Source organism: Staurois parvus, unplaced genomic scaffold (genome assembly GCF_062004578.1).
Source record: "Staurois parvus isolate SC_StPar_1 unplaced genomic scaffold, SC_StPar_1.0 ptg000449l, whole genome shotgun sequence".
In the NCBI taxonomy this organism is placed as follows: Eukaryota; Metazoa; Chordata; class Amphibia; order Anura; family Ranidae; genus Staurois; species Staurois parvus.
In genome coordinates, this window is record NW_028318245.1 from 7,166,222 (window position 1) to 7,186,998 (window position 20,777).

Here is a 20,777-nt window from a genome sequence, read left to right on the forward strand (position 1 = left end):
GCCGCTAGATGGGGATACTAAGTGCTGGATAGGGAGCAGGAAGTAGAAGTAGGCTGGTGGAACGCAAGAACCCGGATGTGCCCTTTTTTTTATAGCTGGGTGGAGCTGGGAAAGTGGGGAGAGTGTTGTTAGCCGCAATTAATTTGGGTATGAGAAGGAGAGAGGGTGCTATTTAAAATTTTTTGGTTATATGTTGTACTGCCTGGTGTTATTTTGTTATAACTCACTAAACATTATTATGGTGTCTAAGTTATGGAATCCAAGGGACAGCTATGTAATGTTACACTGTGGATCTTTATCCTTTCCGTATTTAATATATTCTTAATTTTGCTCTATGTGTCTGTTTGCCGTATCCTCCATCTATAGGCATCTTCCTGTTCTATACATTCTGGTGTGCTATGGGTGCGTCTTGCGACGGTGATACTCCAACAAGGAGCAAAAGGATCAGCGACTGAGAATGGCGACAGAGCGGAGTCACATGACAGAGAAGAATATTATACACCTCGCCCTGGAGACTATCTACTTGCTGACCGGAGAGGTGAGGAGGATTCTGGGAGGTCGCATGACATCACACTTAGATCTGTTAATAAAACAGACCTGACCAAAGAGGTGAAGAGGTTTCTGGGAGGTCACATGACATCACTCTTGTCTCTATTAATAAAACCCAGAGCCGACCAGAGAGGCGAGGAGGATTCTGGGAGGTCACATGACATCGCTCTCATCTCTATTAATAAAACCCAGACCTGACCGGAGAGGCGAGGAGGATCCTGGGAGGTCACATGACGTCTCTCTTATCTCTTAATAAAACGCAGAACTGACCGGAGAGGTGAGGAGGATTCTGGGAGGTCACATGACATCACTCATCTCTATTAATAAAACACAGACCTGTGCGGAAAGGTGAGCAGGATTCTGGGTGGACACATGACGTCACTCTTATTTATATTAATGAAACACAGACCTGACCGGAGAGGTGAGGAGGATTCTGGGAGGTCACATGACGTCACTCTTATCTCTAGTAATAACACACAGACCTGACCGGAGAGGTGAGGAGGTTTCTGGGAGGTCACATGACATCACTCTAATCTCTATTGATAAAACACAGAACTGACTGGAGAGGTGAGGAGGATTCTGGGAGGTCACATGACATCACTGTTATCTCTATTAGTAAAACACAGACCTGACCAGAGAGGTGAGGAGGATTCTGGGAGGTCACATGACTTCATTCTTATCTCTGTTAATAAAACACAGACCTGACTGGAGAGGTGAGGAGGATTCTGGGAGGTCACATGACATCACTCTTATCTCTAGTAATAACACACAGACCTGATCGGAGAGGTGAGCAGGATTCTGGGAAGTCACATGACGTCACTCTTATCTCTCAATTAGCTTCTGCATGCTGCTCTATACCCTAACATGTTTTTAGCAAAACTATGTGGCTGTTGTGTATAGCAATAGATGGATGCTTTTTTAATTCCAATGTATCTACACAGGGTTACGTAGTATTGAGGAGAACATCTGGTGGTGGACAGATTCCTATGACAGTTCCTCTTCATTCTTTGACTCCTGACAGAAAGAACAAGAAGATCCTAGAAGTCACCTAGATCATTGAGCTGTTGACAGGAGAGGTGAGCGATGCTGGGAATTCTGGGACATAATCCAGGAATGTGTTTGGATGGTGACTGTATCAGTGTGACTGTCAGGAAGTCATGGTGCCTCCTCTCTCAATACAGAATTTATACGAGAACAAACGTCATTCCAGAAGAACATCAGGACGAAGAACCGGCTGCTTCTCACACCAATGGGTATGTCAAGGTTTAGTTCTTATTTTCTGTATGCTGGAAGGGACTACTAGGCGGTGGTAGATGATCATTGCCATGATGAGTGATATGATAGTCAACAGACTATCTGGTAGTAGTTGGTCACATTCAGCTGGACTTGTTCTGTAATGGAGGTGCTTGAAAGCAGGCCCAAGGCATTTCTTCAATTCTGAGAACTGTAGAATTGTCTTGGAGAGGCTACAAAATTTCTCCAACATTACAGAACAAGTCCAGTTCAATGTGACCAACTACTACAGGATATACCACGACCTGGATAAATAAGAACCTTTGCAGAAAAGTCAGCAGGTTGTATTTTGCAACTTGGTATGTGCTTAGTGGAGTCCCACTCCAAGCTCCCATGATATAATTCCACATCAAATAGGGTGCAGGCGTGTATGCTAAGCCAGCCTTTCTCAACCAGGGTGCCCAGGTGCCCTAGGGTGCCTTGAGGCTTCTTCAGGGGTGCCTTGATGTTTCTTCAGGGGTGCCTTGGCAAAATGTCTGAAAATTACCCAAAACTTGTATACAAGCCAGCGGGTGGAACAAGCCTGCCTTTCAGTTACACAAAGCCACAGGTTTTCATTGTGCACCATTACAAGCTTCTAGCCACCGGCCTCCTGACAACCAATGACATCATCAGTTGATAAGGAGAATGTCAGCTGCCTGCACAGCATCCTAGTTTGACCCTCCCCTGCCCCTCTCCGTCAGTGCTGGGGTCATATTAGCTCAGTGATGGAGAAAAACTGAGGGAAAGGAGAAACATTGGCACACTAGTCAGTACCAGGGTGCAAACGTGTATTTGCTTTGGAAGAATAAATCCCCTCTAATGTTGGGTGTACTACATGTGTGGATGTTGCTGTGTTATATAAAGCTATTAGAATAGTTTTTCACATTTTAGAATGGGGTGCCTCAGAACTGTCCATAATTTTAAAGGGTGCCTCGGGACTGTCTGTAATTTTAAAGGGTGCCTCGGGACTGTCCGTAATTTTAAAGGGTGTCTCAGGACTGTCCATCATTTTAAAGGGTGCCTCGGAACTGTCCATCATTTTAAAGGGTGCCTCGGGACTGTCCATCATTTTAAAGTGTACCTCGGGGCTGTCCATCATTTTAAAGGGTGCCTCGGGACTATCCAGCATTTTAATGTGTGCCTCAGGACTGTCCATAATTTTAAAGGGTGCCTCAGGACTGTTCATAATTTTAAAGGGTGCCTCGGAACTATCCATAATTTTAAAGGGTGCCTCGGAACTGTCCATAATTTTAAAGGGTGCCTCGGAACTGTCCATAATTTTAAAGGGTGCCTCGGGACTGTCCATCATTTTAAAGGGTGTCTCGAGACTGTCCATCATTTTAAAGGGTGCCTTGACTGAAAAAAGGCTGAGAAACACTGTGCTAATCCAATGCAGTATGACAGATCCTAGGTGCACACCAGACAGCTCCCAGTGTTTGAGAGATGAAATGCATCCTCAGCCCCGGATCCTCCCGATAGGCCACCCCACTTACTCGTTTCACCCCACCCTGGGGCCTCATTGGAGACCTCTATGACTAAGCCCCGAGGGCGTGGCAAAACGCATCATTTGACATGGCTTATTGGAAGGAGCCATGGCTGAGGCTGCTTTCTATCTTTCAAACACTTGCAGCTGCCTGGTGTGCAGCGTTCGCTTAGAATCTCTCAGGTTGTGTTTCACAACTTAGGCAACGCCTCTTTTTTGGGGCCTAAGAGATTGCAGGCCTGGGTGCCAGGTTCAGTACAGTGCTGGGAAGGGTAGGCAGGACCTTAGCTGGGGGACAGGAGCTGTAAATCAAGGGATTCTAGAAGCTAAGTGGCGTGCAGGCAGTAACATCATCTGAGGCTTTCTGGACCTCCGTAGTGGGAAGGGTCGAAAATACTGTTGTGTGTGTTGGATTAGTGTTCACAGACCAGATTACTTGCAGGGTGATTGCCTTTAGTCAGCTGATCCTTCCCCAATTACCATGCCTTATTCTGCAATGTGCCTACATATGAAGGCAGCCATCTTGGTAGAGGCAGGGCTTTGCTTCCTCATGTCAGAGCCTCCAGCAAGGAGATCATTGAGCAGCAGAGCAGTGACATCACAAATCTCCAAGGACTAACAGTGCCTTAGATCTCACATTACAGCTATGAGGCTGTAGGCACAGGAGTGCCTAGGCACCCTCACATACCAGGAAGTGCACCACTGTTTATCAGGAAGAATTGCAGACATAATGTATATTGTTTAAGATGCAACTTAGGCACAATTAATGTTTCTAAATAGTCCCTATAACATAGCAGATCTTTACTTTTTTGAGTTCAGTTCCACTTTAAATGGACTGTTACTATACCTGTTCAGGCAGTCTCTTCAAAGTCCAACCCCTGACCCACTTATACTTTGCAGTGCTGCCCCACCATCATGGCTGCCGCAAAACACCAGTTGCTTCCATCAAAAGAGGGACCATGTGGCCTCTTCCAATGAGCCAATCGCTGTCAGTGGATAGGGAACATGACAGAGTCTCTTTAATTTTCAACAAGAAAAACAAGCACCTCTCCAGGTGGGTGCACTGATCCACCGCTGCTAACACATTAGTAGGTGCTGGCCCAGCTCGCAACAGTCTTTACAATAGAGAAAAAAAACAATTTTGGTTGGCCGCACATCTGGAATCGCCTTTATCGTAGAATTTTCAGTAAAATCACATCACTGCAAATACAGTAGGGGAGAATGACATAAAACATTAACACGTTTCGTCCTTATTCATAGCTGATGGATCAGCTATGAATGACGAAACGCGTTAGTTGTATTCTGTTCTCCCCTGTTCTGTATTTGCAGTGATGTGATTTTACTGAAAATTCTACAACAAAGGTGAGTTTAGATGCGTGGCTGACCAAAAGACCTTTATTTATATATTTTTTTTTATTTAATTTTTTTTTTCTACTATAGTGTGATTGCTACCCTTTTATATTTATTTTGAACAGATATCTACAAAAGCAAGCAGAAACAGCATGTGTCCAGTGATGTCAAGCAGGAAGACAAGCCCTTAGATGGAGACTTTAATGAAGAAATAGAATACAGAATGGTCAAAATCAAGAAGGAGTCTGAATCTGAAGAAGACCTTTCAGATAGTGACTTGCCTGGCAGTGTGAAGGTCTCTGAGGCTGAGGGCCCTAAGTTATTTGGTCATATTAAGAATAAATCTGAGGATGGTCGTGAGACAGACTATTTATCTATCTGTATTAAAGAGGAATCGTTTTCGGAAGACGAGGGGGATCCTTCACAACTGAATATACAAACGGTCACATGGCCCCCTGATGACGAAGATGGGAGTGTATGGGAAGGAACTAATAATTCCTCCTCAGCCCAGGAGACAAAGACCTTCAGCTGTGAGGGGTGCAAGAAAAGCTTCGGCAGCAGCTCCGACCTTCTCAAACACCAGCTGGTGTACAAAGGGCCTCATTCTCTGATCTGTTTGGAGTGCGGAAAGTGTTTCGCCAAGAAAGCGCAGCTGGTGAAACATCAGCGTATCCACACCAGGCCCAAGCCCTTCATGTGCCCTGAGTGCAAGAAGTCCTTCCCTCTGAAGTCACTTCTAATAACGCACCAACGCATCCACACAGGGGAGAAACCGTTCTCGTGCCAGGACTGCGGCAAGTGTTTTGCGCAGCAGTCGTCGCTCATCAAACACGTGAGGACTCACTCGGGGGAGAAGCCGTACAGTTGCTATACTTGCGGGAAGAGCTTTACCAGCAGCACCAACCTCATTCTACACCACCGTACCCACACAGGAGAAAAGCCCTTTGTGTGCCAGGACTGCGGGAAGGGCTTTGGGCAGAAGTCGCTCCTCGTCATCCATCAGAGGTCCCACACGGGGGAGAAGCCTTATTCCTGTCCCATCTGCAGCAAGTATTTCACCAGCAAGTCCCCCTTCGTCCGGCATCAGCGAATCCACACGGGCGAGAAGCCTTTCTCATGCCCAGAGTGCGGGAAGTGCTTCAACCAGAATTCGCTGCTCGTAAAACACCAGCGTGTTCACACGGGAGAGAAACCGTTCCCCTGTCCCGAATGCGGGAAATGCTTTGCCCAGAAGACTTCCCTGGGCAAGCACCGGCGGACTCATTCTGGGGAGAAGCCCTACATGTGCTGTGAGTGCGGGAAGAGCTTTGCCCGCAGCACGCACCTCACTGTCCACCAGAGAATCCATTCTGGAGAGAAGCCTTTTTCTTGCTCGCAGTGCGGGAGATCCTTTAACCAGAAGTCGGTGCTGATCAGTCACCAGAGGACCCACACCGGAGAACGGCCTTTTTCTTGTTCCGAATGTGGGAAATGCTTTAGTCGCAGCACCCACCTCCATGTACACCAGAAAGCCCACTTATTAGAGACCTCGCCCACCAACTGAGAGACTTGCACAGTCGATGAGCCAAATCCCATATCACTGGCTAAAGTTAAAGAGTAACCAAATCCATCAAAGAAACTGTCCATCCAGAAGATGAAGAAAAATCACATTTTAGGTGCCCTCCTGATCTGAGAGCGTGCCATTCCACTGGGTAGTTGCATCAATAATGTTGTCAATGAGACATCCGAATATTTCATTAAAAATATACAGAATTAATGTATTTCTTATTTATTAATTTAAAAAAAATGGTTACACAGGAAGACTTTATTTAAGTTCTCCCCCCCAACTACACACACTGCAAGGGTTAAATGCTCATTAAGTCTAGGGGTACAGGGATAAGGAGTAATACATACCATACTCTGCACTCCCGTAGGTTCCTTCTAGCCATATGACTGCTCCCTCAAAGCCTCCTCTCTAAGGTGGTCCTGGCCATGGTTACATGTCTGCCTCCTCCACCTATAATGAAGGGTTATTTTCTTCCATCCCTGTGTGCTAAAATAACTAAGTCTACATATAATTACGGGTTATTTGCCCTGCATTGTAAGTGATCATCCTCCTCAGCTTCCCCTAAACCTAATGAGCATTTAACCTTTGCAGTCCTCAGGGCCTCACTGCAAGGTTTTTTGTTTTCTCCATCCCCGAGTTGGTTTTCACGATGGATAAAGCACCCGACCCAGATGGCTTCCATCCTTGTGTGCTAGAAGAATTAAGTCAATATATAATAAAGGGTTATTTTGCCTTGCATTGTAAGTGATGATGCCTAGGGACCACCCACAGCAGAAGAGAGCAGAGGTTAGCACTGGAAGGGTATGTAAGGTAAGTATTACATCCTCTCCAGCTCCCACTAGACCTAACAAGCATTCAACCTTTGCAGTTATTATTATTATACAGTATTTATAAAGCGCCAATAGTTCACTCAGCGCTGTACATTACAAAGGTGGACAGAACATGTGACAGAACAATACCAATACAATGCAAAACATGAGGGGATCGAGGGCCCTGCTCTTTCGAGCTTACAATCTAGAAGGGACGGGATAGTGGTACAGGAGGAGATAGCTGTGGGGGATGGAGTGGTAGGAAGAGTGGAGGAGGTCAGCAAGTTAGCAGGGGGTGAGGTAGGCTTCCCTGAAGAGATGGGTTTTCAGGGTACGCCTAAAGGAGAGGAGAGTAGGTGATAATCTGATGGGTTGGGGAAGGGAGTTCCAGAGAATGGGTGACACCCTGGAGAAGTCCTGGAGGCGGGCATGGGAGGAGGAGACCAGGGAACTAGAGAGAAGGAGGTCTTGTGAGGAGCGGAGTGTGCGTGCTGGGCGGTACTTGGATATTAGGTCAGTGATGTAGTTCGGGGCAGTATGGTGGACAGCTTTGTACGTCAGTGTTAGGATTTTAAATTTGATCCGTTACGCAATCGGAAGCCAGTGGAGGGATTGGCAGAGGGGGGTGGCGGAAATGGAGCGGTTGGAAAGGTGAATGAGTCTGGCAGCCGTATTCAGGATCGACTGAAGCGGGGATAGCCAGCGGCGAGGCAGGCCAGTGAGGAGGGAGTTGCAGTAGTCAAGTCGTGATATGATGAGGGAGTGGATGAGCTGTTTAGTGGTTTCTGGGGTTAGGAACGTGCGGATTTTGGCGATGTTGCGGAGGTGGAGTCTGCACGAGTTTGTTAAAGATTGGACTTGGGGCTGGAAGGATAGGTTGGAGTCCAGAATGACACCAAGTACTCTGGCCTGCAGAGCGGGTTTGATATTGGCGTTGTTGGATGTGATGTAGAAGTCAATGGGGGGTGGTGTCCGGGCTGGGGGGAAGACAAGGAGCTCGGTTTTGGAGAGATTCAGTTTAAGGAAGTGGAGCGACATCCAATCTGATATGTCGCTCAGCAGTTCTCAGGGCCTCACTGTAAGGGTTTTGTTTTCTCCATCCCCGAGTTGGTTTTCACGATGGATAAAACACCCGACCCAGATGGCTTCTATCCTTGTGTGCTGGGAGAATTAAGTCCACTTATGATGGAGGGTTATTAGCCCTGCATTGTAACAACCCACAACACAAGAGAGCAGAGGTTAGCACCAGAACAGTGGGTAAGATAAGTAATACATCCTCTCAAGCTCAAACTAGACCTAACAAGCATTCAACCCTTGCAGTGCCCGGGGCCCCACTGCAAAGTTTTTTTGTTTTCTCCATCCTTGAGTTGAGCTTTACGATAGACAAAACACCTGGCCCAGATGGCTTCCATCCTTGTATGCTAGAAAAATTAAGTCCACTTATGATGGAGGGTTATTAGCCCTACATTGGAAGTGATGATGCCTAGCGAGCACCTACAGCAGAAGAGGGCAGAGGTTAGCCCTGGAACAGTATGTAAGGTAAGTATTAAATCCTCCTGAGGAACCCCTAGACCTAACAAGCATTCAATCCTTGCAGTGCCAAGGGCCCCACTGCAAAGTTTTTTGTTTTCTCCATCCTTGAGTTGAGCTTTACGATAGACAAAGCACCTGACCCAGATGGCTTCCATCCTTGTGTGCTGGGAGAATGAAGTTCACTTATGATAAAGAGTTATTTGCCCTGCATTGTTAGCCTTTATGATAGATAAAGCACATGGCCCAGATAGCTTCACATCTTAGTTGTGCGTTCCATCTGATAGGAAGATTCTGAATGCCACTTCCTGGTTGTGCGTTCCACCCGTCAGGCAGATGCTACACGCCACTTCCTTGTTCTGCTATCAACCTGACAGGAAAATTCTCCACACCACACCTTGGTTGTGCGTTCGATCTGATAAGAAGCTTCATCATACCACTTCCTGTTTGTGCGTTCCATCGGATAAGAAGATTCCGCACGCCACTTCCTGGTCGTGCGTTCCACCTGACAGGAAGATTCTCCACACCATTTCTTGGTTGTGCGTTCCATCTGATAGGAAGATTCTGAATGCCACGTCTTTGCTGTGCGTTCCACTTGACAAGAAGATTCTCCACACCACTTCCTGGTTATGCTGTCCACCTGACAGGAAGATTCTCCACACCACTTCTTGGTTGTGCGTTTCATCTGATAGGAAGATTCTGAATGCCACTTCTTTGCTGTGATAGCAACCACCTGGCCACGCCCCTCCTACTCTTGGCAATAGATCCCTCATACAGAGGAGGAAAGTCAGCGCTGCGGCCATTTTGTTGTAGCTCACAACATTTTAAGAAAATTAAATATATTCTGGAATTAAATTAGTTAAAACCTAATAAGTGTATTATTATAATCAGACTATTTATTCTATTATTAGGTTGTACGACCTCGGCAGCCATTTTGTTGTAGTCCAACTGCTAGTTGTTAAAGGGTGTCCTACCTGGAAGCCAGACTACAGCTCCCAGAGTCCCCTATCATTTTCTACTTTGCTCTGTCCTTCCCAGAATCCTCTCCACCTCCAGAATCCCCTCCTCTGATGCAGTCATATATATCTTTTTATTTAAAGGACTGATGTGCTGTGCCCACCCTGGAAGAGGTAATAAACTTCTTTTATATAATTGCTATTATAAAACTTTAAAAGCTGACCTTTACAACTGGGGTTTCATTTGTTGTCAGCGGCAGGTGGTCAGATACGCAGTTTCGCCTCTCGAGCTGGTCTGACCGTTTTCAGGCTTTCTGACCCAATACGTGATGCACAGAACAATTTAGAAACCTCCAAGCCCCAGTGTTTCCTGAAATTCAGCCCCATACATACGTAGATAGGCAATCTGGAAATCTAAATCACCTTGGAAGGTTCCAAGTCCTCTCGGTGAGGGATGGATGACTGTGAGGGATGAGCTGATGAAGAAAGCAGAAGTTCAGCTTATTGGGTGGAGGTCTTCCTGGTGAGATCAGTTTTTGGGGATCGTCTAAAGGTGAACCGAGTAGAAGACAGCAAGACAGTTTAGGGTAGGGTGTTTCAGAGAGAGGAGGTGGTCTCAGGAGCAGCAGAGAGGACTATTTGGGTGATTTGTTTGAGATGAGGTTGGGAATGTAGCTTGGGACAGAGTTGTGGATAGGGTAAGAAGTTCCAGAGAGGGGAGATGCTGTGGAGAAGTCCTGGAAGTGAGCATGGGAGGAGGTGTTGAGGGGGCTAGAGGAGGAGGTCTCAGGAGGAGCAAAGAGGACTATTTTGTGTGATATTTTCAGATGAGGTTGGGGATATAACTTGGGACAGAGTTGTGGATAGGGTAAGGAGTTCCAGAGAAGGGGAGATGCTCTGGAGAAGTCCTGGAAGAGCACATGCGAGGAGGTAATGAGGGAGCTAGTGGATGTGTAGAGAGTTCCAGAGGATGAGAGAGGCTCTGGAGAAGTCCTGGAAGTGAGCATGGGAGGTGGTGTTGAGGGAGCTAGAGAGAAGGAGGTCTCGGATTTAGTTTGGGTCAAAGTTGTGGATAGGGTAAGGAGTTCCAGAGACTGGGAGATGCTTGAGGAAGTCCTGGAAGTGAGCATGGGAGGAGGTAATGAGGGAGCTAGAGAGGAGTAAGTCTTGAGCAGAGAGGACAGAATAGGTGATATTTTGAGATGAGGTTGGGGATGTAGCTTGGGGCAGAGTAGTGGATGTGTAGAGAGTTCCAGAGGATGAGAGAGGCTCTGGAGAAGTCCTGGAAGTGAGCATGGGAGGAGGTGTTTAGGGAGATAGAGAGGAGGAGGTCTCAGAAGGAGCAGAATGGACTATTTGGGTGAAATTTTCAGATGAGGTTGGGGATGTAGCTTGGGACAGAGTTGTGGATAGGGTAAGGAGTTCCAGAGAATGGGAGATGCTCTGGGGAAGTCCTGGAAATGAGCATGGGAAGAGGTAATGAGGGAGCTAGAGAGGAGTAAGTCTTGAGCAGAGAGGACAGATTAGGTGATATTTTGAGATGAAGTTGGGGATGTAGCTTGGGGCAGAATAGTGGATGTGTAGAGTGTTCCAGAGGATGAGAGAGGCTCTGGAGAAGTCCTGGAAGTGAGCATGGGAGGAGGTGTTGAGTGGGCTTGAGGAGGAGGTCTCAGGAGGAGCAAAGAGGACTATTTTGTGTGATATTTTCAGATGAGGTTGTGGATAGAGTAAGGAGTTCCAGAGAATGGGAGAGGCTCTGGAGAAGCCCTGGAGGTGAGCATGGAAGGAGGTAATGAGAGAGCTAGGGAGGAGAAAGTCTTGAGAGGACAGATTCAGATTGGGGATGTAGCTTGGGGCAGAGTTGGGGATAGGTGGAAAGTTACAGAGGACGAGAGAGGCTCTAGAGAAGTCCTAAAGGTGAGCATGGGAGGAGGAGATGAAGGCGCTGGAGAACAGGATGTGTTGGGAGGAGTAGAGAGTATGGTTTGGTTGATATTTGTAAGATGAAATTGGTGATGTTGTTCAGGGCAGAGCTGTGGATGGCTTTGTAGGTTGTTGCTTGTATCTTGAATTTTCTTGAAGCCAGTGGAGGGATTGGCAGAGAGGGGTGGTGGACACTGACAGTTGGTAAGGTGGATGAATCTGGAAGCTAAAGTCACGATTAACTGAAGGAGGGATACTTTAGCACCCTTGCAGGATGGGTGGGAGGGACTGATAGTTGTGCCATTGATGTCAATGGAGAAGTCAGGGAAGGGGGCACATGGAGGAGGAAAAATTATGAGCTCAACTTTGAAAAGACTGAGTTTAAGGAAGTGTGTGTGACATCCATACTGATATCTCAATTAGTAAATTATTGATGCACGAGGAGCACAGAGATAGGTTTTCCATGGTGTTGTCCATTGATCAATGTCTGTAGATGCCCCTAAAAGTTGTCTTTTGCCCGAGAAGCATTTGTGAGTTCCATTTGCCCTTTCTGAAACTGCAAGCACTTAAATCTTCTGGCTCGAAACATGGGCCCTGGTTGAGGCCCCTCTTTCCCATCTCTTCATTTTTGGTGGAATTGCTACAACACTGGTCTTGTCGAAAATGTAGTGACAAGACTCTGGAGCGAGCTGCTCAGACGAGTTTATTTTTCTTAGGTGGCCTTACCATCTCCTGGCCTTCAGCTGATTAACAAAAGCAAAGGTCCAATTTGTTTTTATGGCTCACTGTCATGAAATGGAGGTGCGGTTGTCTGACTCATGCTTCAGATCCAGAACAAGTTCTTCCCAACGTGTGGTGGCTGAGTCTTCTGCTGGCTTCATATATCTGTTAGGAACAGCAGAGATTTCCCATCTCTCTTTCTGCACAAAGTGGAATTATGAATGTGTTTACCTGTTTGGGGTGTTCCGTCTCCTCCTCGTGCTTCCTGATTGAGGATGTAATTAAAAAATCCAGCATGAATGGTGAGTTTTTCTAGTGGTCAGAGCAGGTCCGAAAACCCGTGAACTCAGTACAGAGATGGTGGGTACCCTTCATGATGGACACTGTGGGCATGAAGACCTGGAAACTCCAAGTGCAAAGATGGTGGAAGGCCCTCGTAATGAGCACAGGAGGTGTGAAGGCCCAGGAACTTGGCCTCTGGGGTCTCACCAGTAGAGACTGTTAGAGGTTTAACTCTCCAGAAACCAACAAACACTGAAATAAAGACCTAATACGCAATAGGTAAACATTTCTTTTCCATATATACAGTATATATATATTGCAACTGGTACATTCGTCTGTAATGTGAAGTTTTCTCTTTGGGTCATCGTGGCCCTCAGTGGATGAAATGTGGCAACTCAGGGTTATCTTAGAAAAACAGGCTCTTGGTTTTATTCAGATTTGACTAATTTCTTGATACCTTTGAGATCATTTGACACCGTTTATGGTATGAACGCGGATACATACGTATGATTCCCTTTGTAGAGTCCTTTGGAATCATACTGAGTTTTCATGGTGTTCGTGATGGATGAGGATCAGAGGCCCGTCACTGAGAAGATATTGAACCTTACTCTGGAGATCATCTACCTGCTGACCGGAGAGGTGAGGAGGATTCTGGGAGGTCACATGACATTACTCATATCTCTATTAATAAAACACAGACCTGACCGGAGAGGTGAGGAGGATTCTGGGAGGTCACATGACATCACTCATATCTCTATTAATAAAACACAGACCTGACCAGAGAGGTGAGGAGGATTCAGGGAGGTCACATGACGTCACTCTTATCTCTATTAATAAAACACGGACCTGACCGGAGAGGTGAGGAGGATTCTGGGAGGTCACATGACGTCACTCTTATCTTTATTAATAAAACACGGACCTGCCCGGAGAGGTGAGGAGGATTCTGGGAGATCACATGACATCACTCATCTCTCTATTAAAAAAACACAGACCTGACCGGAGAGGTGAGGAGGATTCTGGGAGGCCACATGACATCACTCTTATGTCTATTAATTAAACACAGACCTGACCGGAGAGGTGAGGAGGATTCTTGGAGGTCACTTGACGTCACTGTTATCTTTATTAATAAAATACACACCTGACCGGAGAGGTGAGGAGGATTCTGGGAGGTCACATGACATCATTCCTATCTGTTTTCAATAAAGGTTTACAGACTGGTGAAAGAGACATCTGATGAGTACATGTCACAAAACAACCATTCCTGTGTGTCTGGAGGACGGAGACAAAACAAGAACCACCATATGCAGCCTCCATCTCCTTCCATAATAACAGGGAATAACACAGAGAAGATTCTAGAAGTCATTGACGTGATCACTAAGCTGCTGACAGGAGAGGTGAGCGGTGCCGGGAATTCTGGGACATTCTCCAGTAACAGACAAGGGATGTGTCTGGATGGTGAGTGTATCATTGTGTGTGTCAAGTTCCTATAAGGTGTCAGGGTGTCACTGTCTATTTTGCACATAGGAATGGAAGGATTTGGAGAAACAGACGGACGCTGCGATGGAGAACTGGCCAACCTTAACATCACCAGGTAAGAGGAGACTTTCTTGTAAAGGAGAGAATTTTCTTAAGGATCCACCTAGATACACAGATCCTCTGATATAAAGACATAGAAACAGTGTGTAAAGTCAGTGTGTGTGTTTCCTACAGATGGATCCAGTAATGGGAACCCACAAGAGAGATGTCCCCGTCCTCTGTATTCCCGGGATTCCACACAGGAAGGTCCCACCATCTCTCACCACCATCAGGTAGATGGATCCAGTAATGGGAACCCACCAGAGAGATGTCCCCGTCCTCTGTATTCCCGGGACTCCACAGAGGAAGGTTCCACCATCTCTCACCACCATCAGGTAGATGGATCCAATAATGGGAACCCACCAGAGAGATGTCCCCATCCTCTGTATTCCCAGGACTCCACACAGGAAGGTCCAACCATCTCTCACCACCATCAGGTAGATGGATCCAGTAATGGGAACCCACTGGAGAGATGTCCCCATCCTCTGTATTCCCGGAACTCTATACAGTAAGGTTCCACCATCTCTCACCACCATCAGGTAGATGGATCCAGTAATGGGAACCCACCAGAGAGATGTCCCCGTCCTCTGTATTCCCGAGACTCCACACAGGAAGGTCCCACCATCTCTCACCACCATCAGGTAGATGGATCCAGTAATGGGAACCCACCAGAGAGATGTCCTTGTCCTCTGTATTCCCGGGATTCCACACAGGAAGGTCCCACCATCTCTCACCACCATTAGGTAGATGGATCCAGTAATGGGAACCCACCAGAGAGATGTCCTCGTCCTCTGTATTCCCGGCATTCCACACAGGAAGGTTCCACCATCTCTCACCACCATCAGGTAGATAGATCCAGTAATGGGAACCCACCGGAGAGTGTCCCCGTCCTCTGTACTCCTGGGATTCCCTACAGGAAGAACACAGCACCCCTCCTTATGATCAGGCAGGTGGTACCGAGGGCCTCCCGTGAAGTGCTCTGTATGATCTGGAGAGAAGCTTTTTGGATCTTATCATCTGATTATCCTTTGTGAATGTTGTGTTAAGAAATGTTTTTGTCCATCATGCAGGAAGACAACCTGATCAATATCAAAGTTGAGGTTAAAGAGGAAGAAGAAGAAGAAGGGGAGATCACATCTGTGATGGTGAAGGAGGAGGAAATCCCAACAGAGATCAGCGCAGGTGGGTAACAGACATGCAGACAGCATTCTCTGATTGTCCTTGGTCAGTCACTACACCATTGTTCTCCCTCCAATGGTCTGGGAGGAAAAAGGGCCTCAGAACCCAGTGGCCCCAATGAATAATGTGAATAACCTCAAGCGCTAACTATGGTGAATACAAATGTAAATACAGATCAATAAGTATGAAACTGTAGCACACAACCCATGTCTCAGTGGGCTAAATAATGAATAATATCAATGAAAACAATGCCTAAACCATATATCTATACATAAAACAGTGATGTCAAAAACAGAAACTAAGTGACTCAAAAAAATATGTTAAATAAAATGGATTAATTGTCCAAAAAATGAATTTGGTTAAAGTCCAATAATTTAAGTATTCTCCTTGAAATAACAACCGCCATCGTGACTTCATCCACACGCTCCTCTTCAACGCGTTTCGTCACAGATCACGTGACTTTACCAAGGGAATATCCCCCTTGATAAAGTCACGTGATCTGTGACGAAACACGTGCAGTGCAGACAATACATTGGAATAATCCAACGCATTGAAAGCTAGACAGAATTCAAGAGACAGCTGGGCCTCAATCCACAGAAGCCTGTTGCTCAGGCACAGCCTTGAAGCTGCTGCCTCTCTTTAACCCCTTCAATACCGGGCACTTATACCCCCCTTCCTGCCCAGGCCGATTTTCAGCTTTCAGCACTTTGAATGACAATTGCGCGGTCATATGAAATTTGTATAATTTTTTTCACACAAATAGAGCTTTCTTTTGGTGGTACTTGATCGCCGCCGAGTGTTTTATTTTTTGCCCTATAAAAAAAAGGGCAAAAAATGTGAAAATAAAGTTTTCCCCATATGAAATTTTTATCATTATTTTTTCACACAAATAGAGCTTTTTTTTTGGTGGTATTTAATCTCCACTGAGTTTTTTATTTTTCGCTAAATAAAACAAAAATCACCTGAAACGTTTGAAAAAAAAAAACGCACGTTTCTTCCTTTCTGTTATAGTTTGCCAATTTTTAATAACATAAATAACATTTCTTCATAGATTTAGGCCAAAATGTATTCTGCTACATTTCTTTGGTGAAAATAATAATAATTGAACTTTGTTTGTTTTTTTCAAATGTTTCTATTATTTTTTTTATTTTTTATTACATTTTTCTTTTTTTTACTATTTTATTTTTCAGCACTGTGACCAAAGCAATACAGTGTTACCATAGTAACATTGAACTACTCTGGGCAAGTGATCAGGATTTTATTTTATTTTTTAACACATTATGATTGCTAATACCAATGTATTTCATTGATATTTGCAATCGTTTTTACTGAATGAAACTGATTGGGCAAAGCTGATCACATGATACAGATGGGCTGTGATTGGCCCTGCCCTGTCTGTATCATTTGACTGCCTTAACCAGTCACTGCTAACAACATAATTGAATAAAATGGATGGCATGAAAGGAAGCCATCCATTGTATACAATTGACATGTGATCTGCTGTGATTGGTCACAGCGGTCGCATGACACTGGCAATGGGCCGGTGTAGTGATATGTCATCGTCTGTGTACCGCGTGAGCAGCTCGTTTTGACAGGACGTCATATGACGCCCTATCACAACAGCAAGTGTCCCGCCCGGCCTATAGTAGATTGGTAGGTAAGGTGTTAAAGTCCACTACTGAGGGCAGGTGTGCACAGCAGAGATCTTAGCTGTAGTTCTGTGTAATGGCCAACAGAGGGGGAAATTTCCAGGTTGATGATTACATTGCTCATTTCCTTCAACCTTTTTTGCCCTGGTGATCTCTACATTTTTTAACATTTGTTTTACACCCTGACAGATGGACACTACGTCAGGAGAACCTCAGAAGAACATCTTGATTTTGAAGGAGAATATAGCGACAACAGACGAAAGACCCCAGGAGAGTGCCCCCTCCCTTCAAATATCCATCCAGTATGGCCCTGCAGATCAACTGATCCCTCCAATCCGGAGAAAGCGTCTGCAGATGATGGTATACACAGCACGGGTTGGGTTTTCCCCTGCTCCAAATGCGGTAAATGTTTCACCCAGAACGCAGAGCGCATTCGTCACGAGAAACTCCACTTGGGCGAAAAATCGTTTCAGTGCCCCGAATGCCATAAATGCTTCTCAAACAAGGTGGCCCTTAACAGGCATAAAAAACTCCACACTCCTAACAAGCCTTTCCAGTGCCAGGAGTGCAGCAAACAGTTCTTGTACAAGTCAACCCTTCTGCATCACCAGCTCTTGCACCAGGCCGAAAAGCCCTTCGCTTGCCAAGAGTGCAGGAGGAGCTTCATCCAGAAGGCCGACCTTCTAGTCCACCAGAGGGTCCACACGGGAGAAAAGCCTTTCCGTTGCTCGGAATGCGGTCAGAGCTTTTCCCAAAAATCTCAACTCACCCGACACGAGAGGTTCCACACGGGCGAGAAACCATTCGCCTGTCAGGACTGTGACCGGAGCTTCAGAGACAAGAAGGACCTGACGGTCCACCGGAGGATCCACACGGGTGAGAAGCCCTTTCAATGCTCCGAGTGCGGCCGACGGTTTTCCCACAAGCCACGGCTGGTGCGCCATCAGAAGCTCCACTCTGGAGACAGGCCCTTCCCTTGCCCCGAGTGCGAGAAACGTTTCGTACAGAAGACGGACCTTGTCATCCACTTACGAAGCCACACGGGCGAGAAACCTTTCCCGTGCCCGGAATGCGATCGGTGCTTTGCCCAAAAATCCAAGCTCCTTCGCCATTGGAGGCTCCACACGGTCGAGAAGCCTTTCTCCTGTTCAGAGTGCGGGAAATGCTTTACGGATGAGTCCATGCTCACTGTACATGAGAAGGACCACCTGGATGAAAAGCCATGTTCTGGGCCCAAGAGTGGAAAACTTTTCCAAAAACAGCCAAGGCCTCGCTCCGACGACCAGTCTTACCCTTGCACTGAGTGCGAAAAGACCTTTCCGTGCAAAGCCAGGCTTGTCCAGCACCAGGTCTTTCACACGCGGGAGAGACCCTACCCATGCCCGGACTGTGGGAAATGCTTTCCGTATAAATCATATCTCGTCCGGCATCGGAGAATCCACACCGGCGACAAGCCTTACCCTTGCCCAGAGTGTGACCGGCGGTTTGCCGAAAAAACCAAGCTGGTCCGGCATCTGAGACTTCACACTGGCGAGAGACCGTTTTTCTGTACCGAGTGTGGGAAAGGATATACACAAAAGCAGAGCCTCGTCCAACACCTGAGAAGTCACCAAGATGGAAGGTCCACGTCCTGACCAGAGAGCCTAGGAGAAGGTCTACAAAGGATGGACGTTTGGTGGCACCTCATTAGAAGGGGCCACATTTAAAGCAAAATGGCGCATATGAAAGATGTTGGTAATTTGAAGTATGTCTGTGTATGTAGTGATGAGATTTTATATCTGTATTAAAATACACTACTATTTTTTAATATTTATTTACCTTGGGTTTTTTTGGGTTTTTTCCCCTCTGCCAGGAGTTAGAGAGATTAACCCCTTCACGCCTAAGGGTAAAACAAATACCATATATGTGTATGTTATTTGTTGTTTGTACCCGTAGTAAAGCCCAGAAACAATAGTGTGCATTGTTTTGTTTTTTTTAACCTAAAACACACTGATACCAATTAAAAAAAAACAAAAAAAAAACCTGACCTTGACCTTTGACCCTAACCTTGACCCAACCACTTACCCTTGCACTGAACTAGATCAAACCTTGTTCTAGGTATTTGTTCTTTTATTTTTTAATATATATATCTTTTTTTTTTTTTTTTTTTTTTAACAAACTTTTTTTTTTCCCCTCTATGCCAGGTGTAAGAGAGATTAACCCCCTCACACCTAAGGGTAAAACAAAAATACCATACATGTGTATGTTATTTGTACCCGTAGTACAGCTCAGAAACAATAGTGTGCATTCTTTTTCTTTTACCTAAAACACACTGATACTAATTTAAAAAATAAATAAATAAAATCCTGACCTTGACCTTTGACCTTGACCCAAACACTTACCCTTGCACTGAACTAGATCAAACCTTGATCTAGGTGTTTTTTCTTTATTTTTTCTTTTATTTTTTAATATTCATTTATTTTATTATTTTTTTAACAAACATTTTTCTTTTTTCCCTCTTTGCCAGGTGTTAGAGAGATTAACCCCTTCACGACTAAGGGTAAAACAAATGTTGACATATGTCAGTAAAACTGTCCATATCAACTACTTTGCAAATCCAGGTGAATTATACCTTGGTTTTTTTCATGACAAATTGGGCTTTCATTTGGTGGTAAATGGTAATGAATATCTCCTGATTTTTTTTTTTATTACCAAAGGAAAACTGGCCCAAAATAGTGAAAAAAAAACTTTTTTTTTTATTTAGCTGTGTGTCTCTTGTTACGACCATAACCTACCACCTAAAAACAACCCAAAATAAATTCTCCAGCTCTTGACGATCAAAGCAATACCATATATGTGTATGTTAGTTGTTGTTTGTATCCGTAGTACAGCCCAGAAACAAGAGTGCGCATTGTTTTGTTTTTTACCTAAAGCACACTGATACCAATTAAAAAAAAAAAAATCCTGACTTTTTGACCTTGACCTTTGACTCTGACCCAAACACCCTTGCACTGAACTAGATCAACCTTGATCTAGGTTTTTTTTTTTTTTTTTTTTTACCACTTGAGCTCCAGAGGATTTACCCCCCTTAATGACCAGGCCTCTTTTTGCTACTCGGCGCTGCACTAATTCAACTGATAATTGCGCGGTCATGCAATGCTGCACCCAAACAAAATTTACGTCCTTTTTTTCACACAAATAGAGCTTTCTTTCAGTGTAATTTGATCACCTGTGCGCTTTTTATTTTTCACGCTATAAACAAAAAAAGGCCAAAAATTTTGAAGAAAAACAATATTTTTTACTTTCAGCTATAAAAAATATATAGTAAACTCAAAGTTGGTTATAAATGTAGGCCAAAATGTATTCTGCTACATGTTTTTGGTAAAAAAAAATCCCAATAAGTGTATATTGATTGCTTTGTGTGAAAGTTATAGCGTCTACAAACTGTGGTATAAATACTGCAATTTACGCCATTTTTCTGCTATACAGTGCTGCGCTAGTTTAACGGACAATTGCGCGGTCATGCAATACGGTACATAAATGAAATTTACATCCTTTTTTTCCCCACTAATTGAGCTTTCTTTCGGTGGTATTTGATCGCCTGTGCGGTTTTTATTTTTTGCGCTATAAAAAAAAAGGCTGACAATTTTGAGGAAAAAAAAACAATATTTTGGACTTTTTGCTATAAAACATGTCCAGTAAAAAAAAAAATGCAAAAATCAAATTTAGTCATAAATTTCTGTCAAAATGCATTCTGCGACATGTCTTTGCTAAAAAAAAAACCCAATACGTGTAAATTAATTGGTTTACGTGAAAGTTATAGCGTTTACAAATGGCGTAAAAGATACTGGGATTTTTAGGGTTTTTTTTATACTAATAATGGCGGAGATCAGCGAATTATGGCGGCGATCAGGGACTTATGGCAGCGACCAGCGAATTATGGCGGGACTGCAGCGGACATTCTGACATTGG

At 45.0% G+C, this 20,777-nt stretch overlaps 2 protein-coding genes across 8 annotated transcripts; both read left to right on the forward strand.

Moving 5' to 3' along the window:
- Positions 1 to 16: 16 nt before the first annotated feature.
- On the forward strand, positions 17 to 6,413 carry LOC149453510 (uncharacterized). Of its 6 annotated transcripts, none has more exons than XM_089688483.1 (6): positions 17 to 147; positions 367 to 538; positions 669 to 897; positions 1,491 to 1,625; positions 1,731 to 1,802; positions 4,783 to 6,413. In XM_089688483.1, exons 5-6 carry the CDS (start codon positions 1,799 to 1,801, stop codon positions 6,198 to 6,200), a joined length of 1,422 nt encoding a protein of 473 aa, XP_089544609.1. In that variant the 5' UTR covers positions 17 to 147; positions 367 to 538; positions 669 to 897; positions 1,491 to 1,625; positions 1,731 to 1,798; the 3' UTR covers positions 6,201 to 6,413. The 6 variants fall into 6 exon arrangements, with proteins under 6 accessions (XP_089544609.1, XP_089544611.1, XP_089544608.1 ...); XM_089688485.1 differs by having other exon boundaries at positions 1,571 to 1,625; XM_089688482.1 differs by having other exon boundaries at positions 669 to 826.
- A 3,139-nt stretch (positions 6,414 to 9,552) lies between these two features.
- Positions 9,553 to 18,633, forward strand: LOC149453511 (uncharacterized). Of its 2 annotated transcripts, none has more exons than XM_089688347.1 (7): positions 9,553 to 9,672; positions 12,946 to 13,062; positions 13,629 to 13,817; positions 13,948 to 14,014; positions 14,134 to 14,333; positions 15,069 to 15,180; positions 17,016 to 18,633. In XM_089688347.1, exons 2-7 carry the CDS (start codon positions 12,973 to 12,975, stop codon positions 18,458 to 18,460), a joined length of 2,103 nt encoding a protein of 700 aa, XP_089544473.1. In that variant the 5' UTR covers positions 9,553 to 9,672; positions 12,946 to 12,972; the 3' UTR covers positions 18,461 to 18,633. The 2 variants fall into 2 exon arrangements, with proteins under 2 accessions (XP_089544473.1, XP_089544474.1); XM_089688348.1 differs by having other exon boundaries at positions 14,134 to 14,231.
- Positions 18,634 to 20,777: the final 2,144 nt, after the last annotated feature.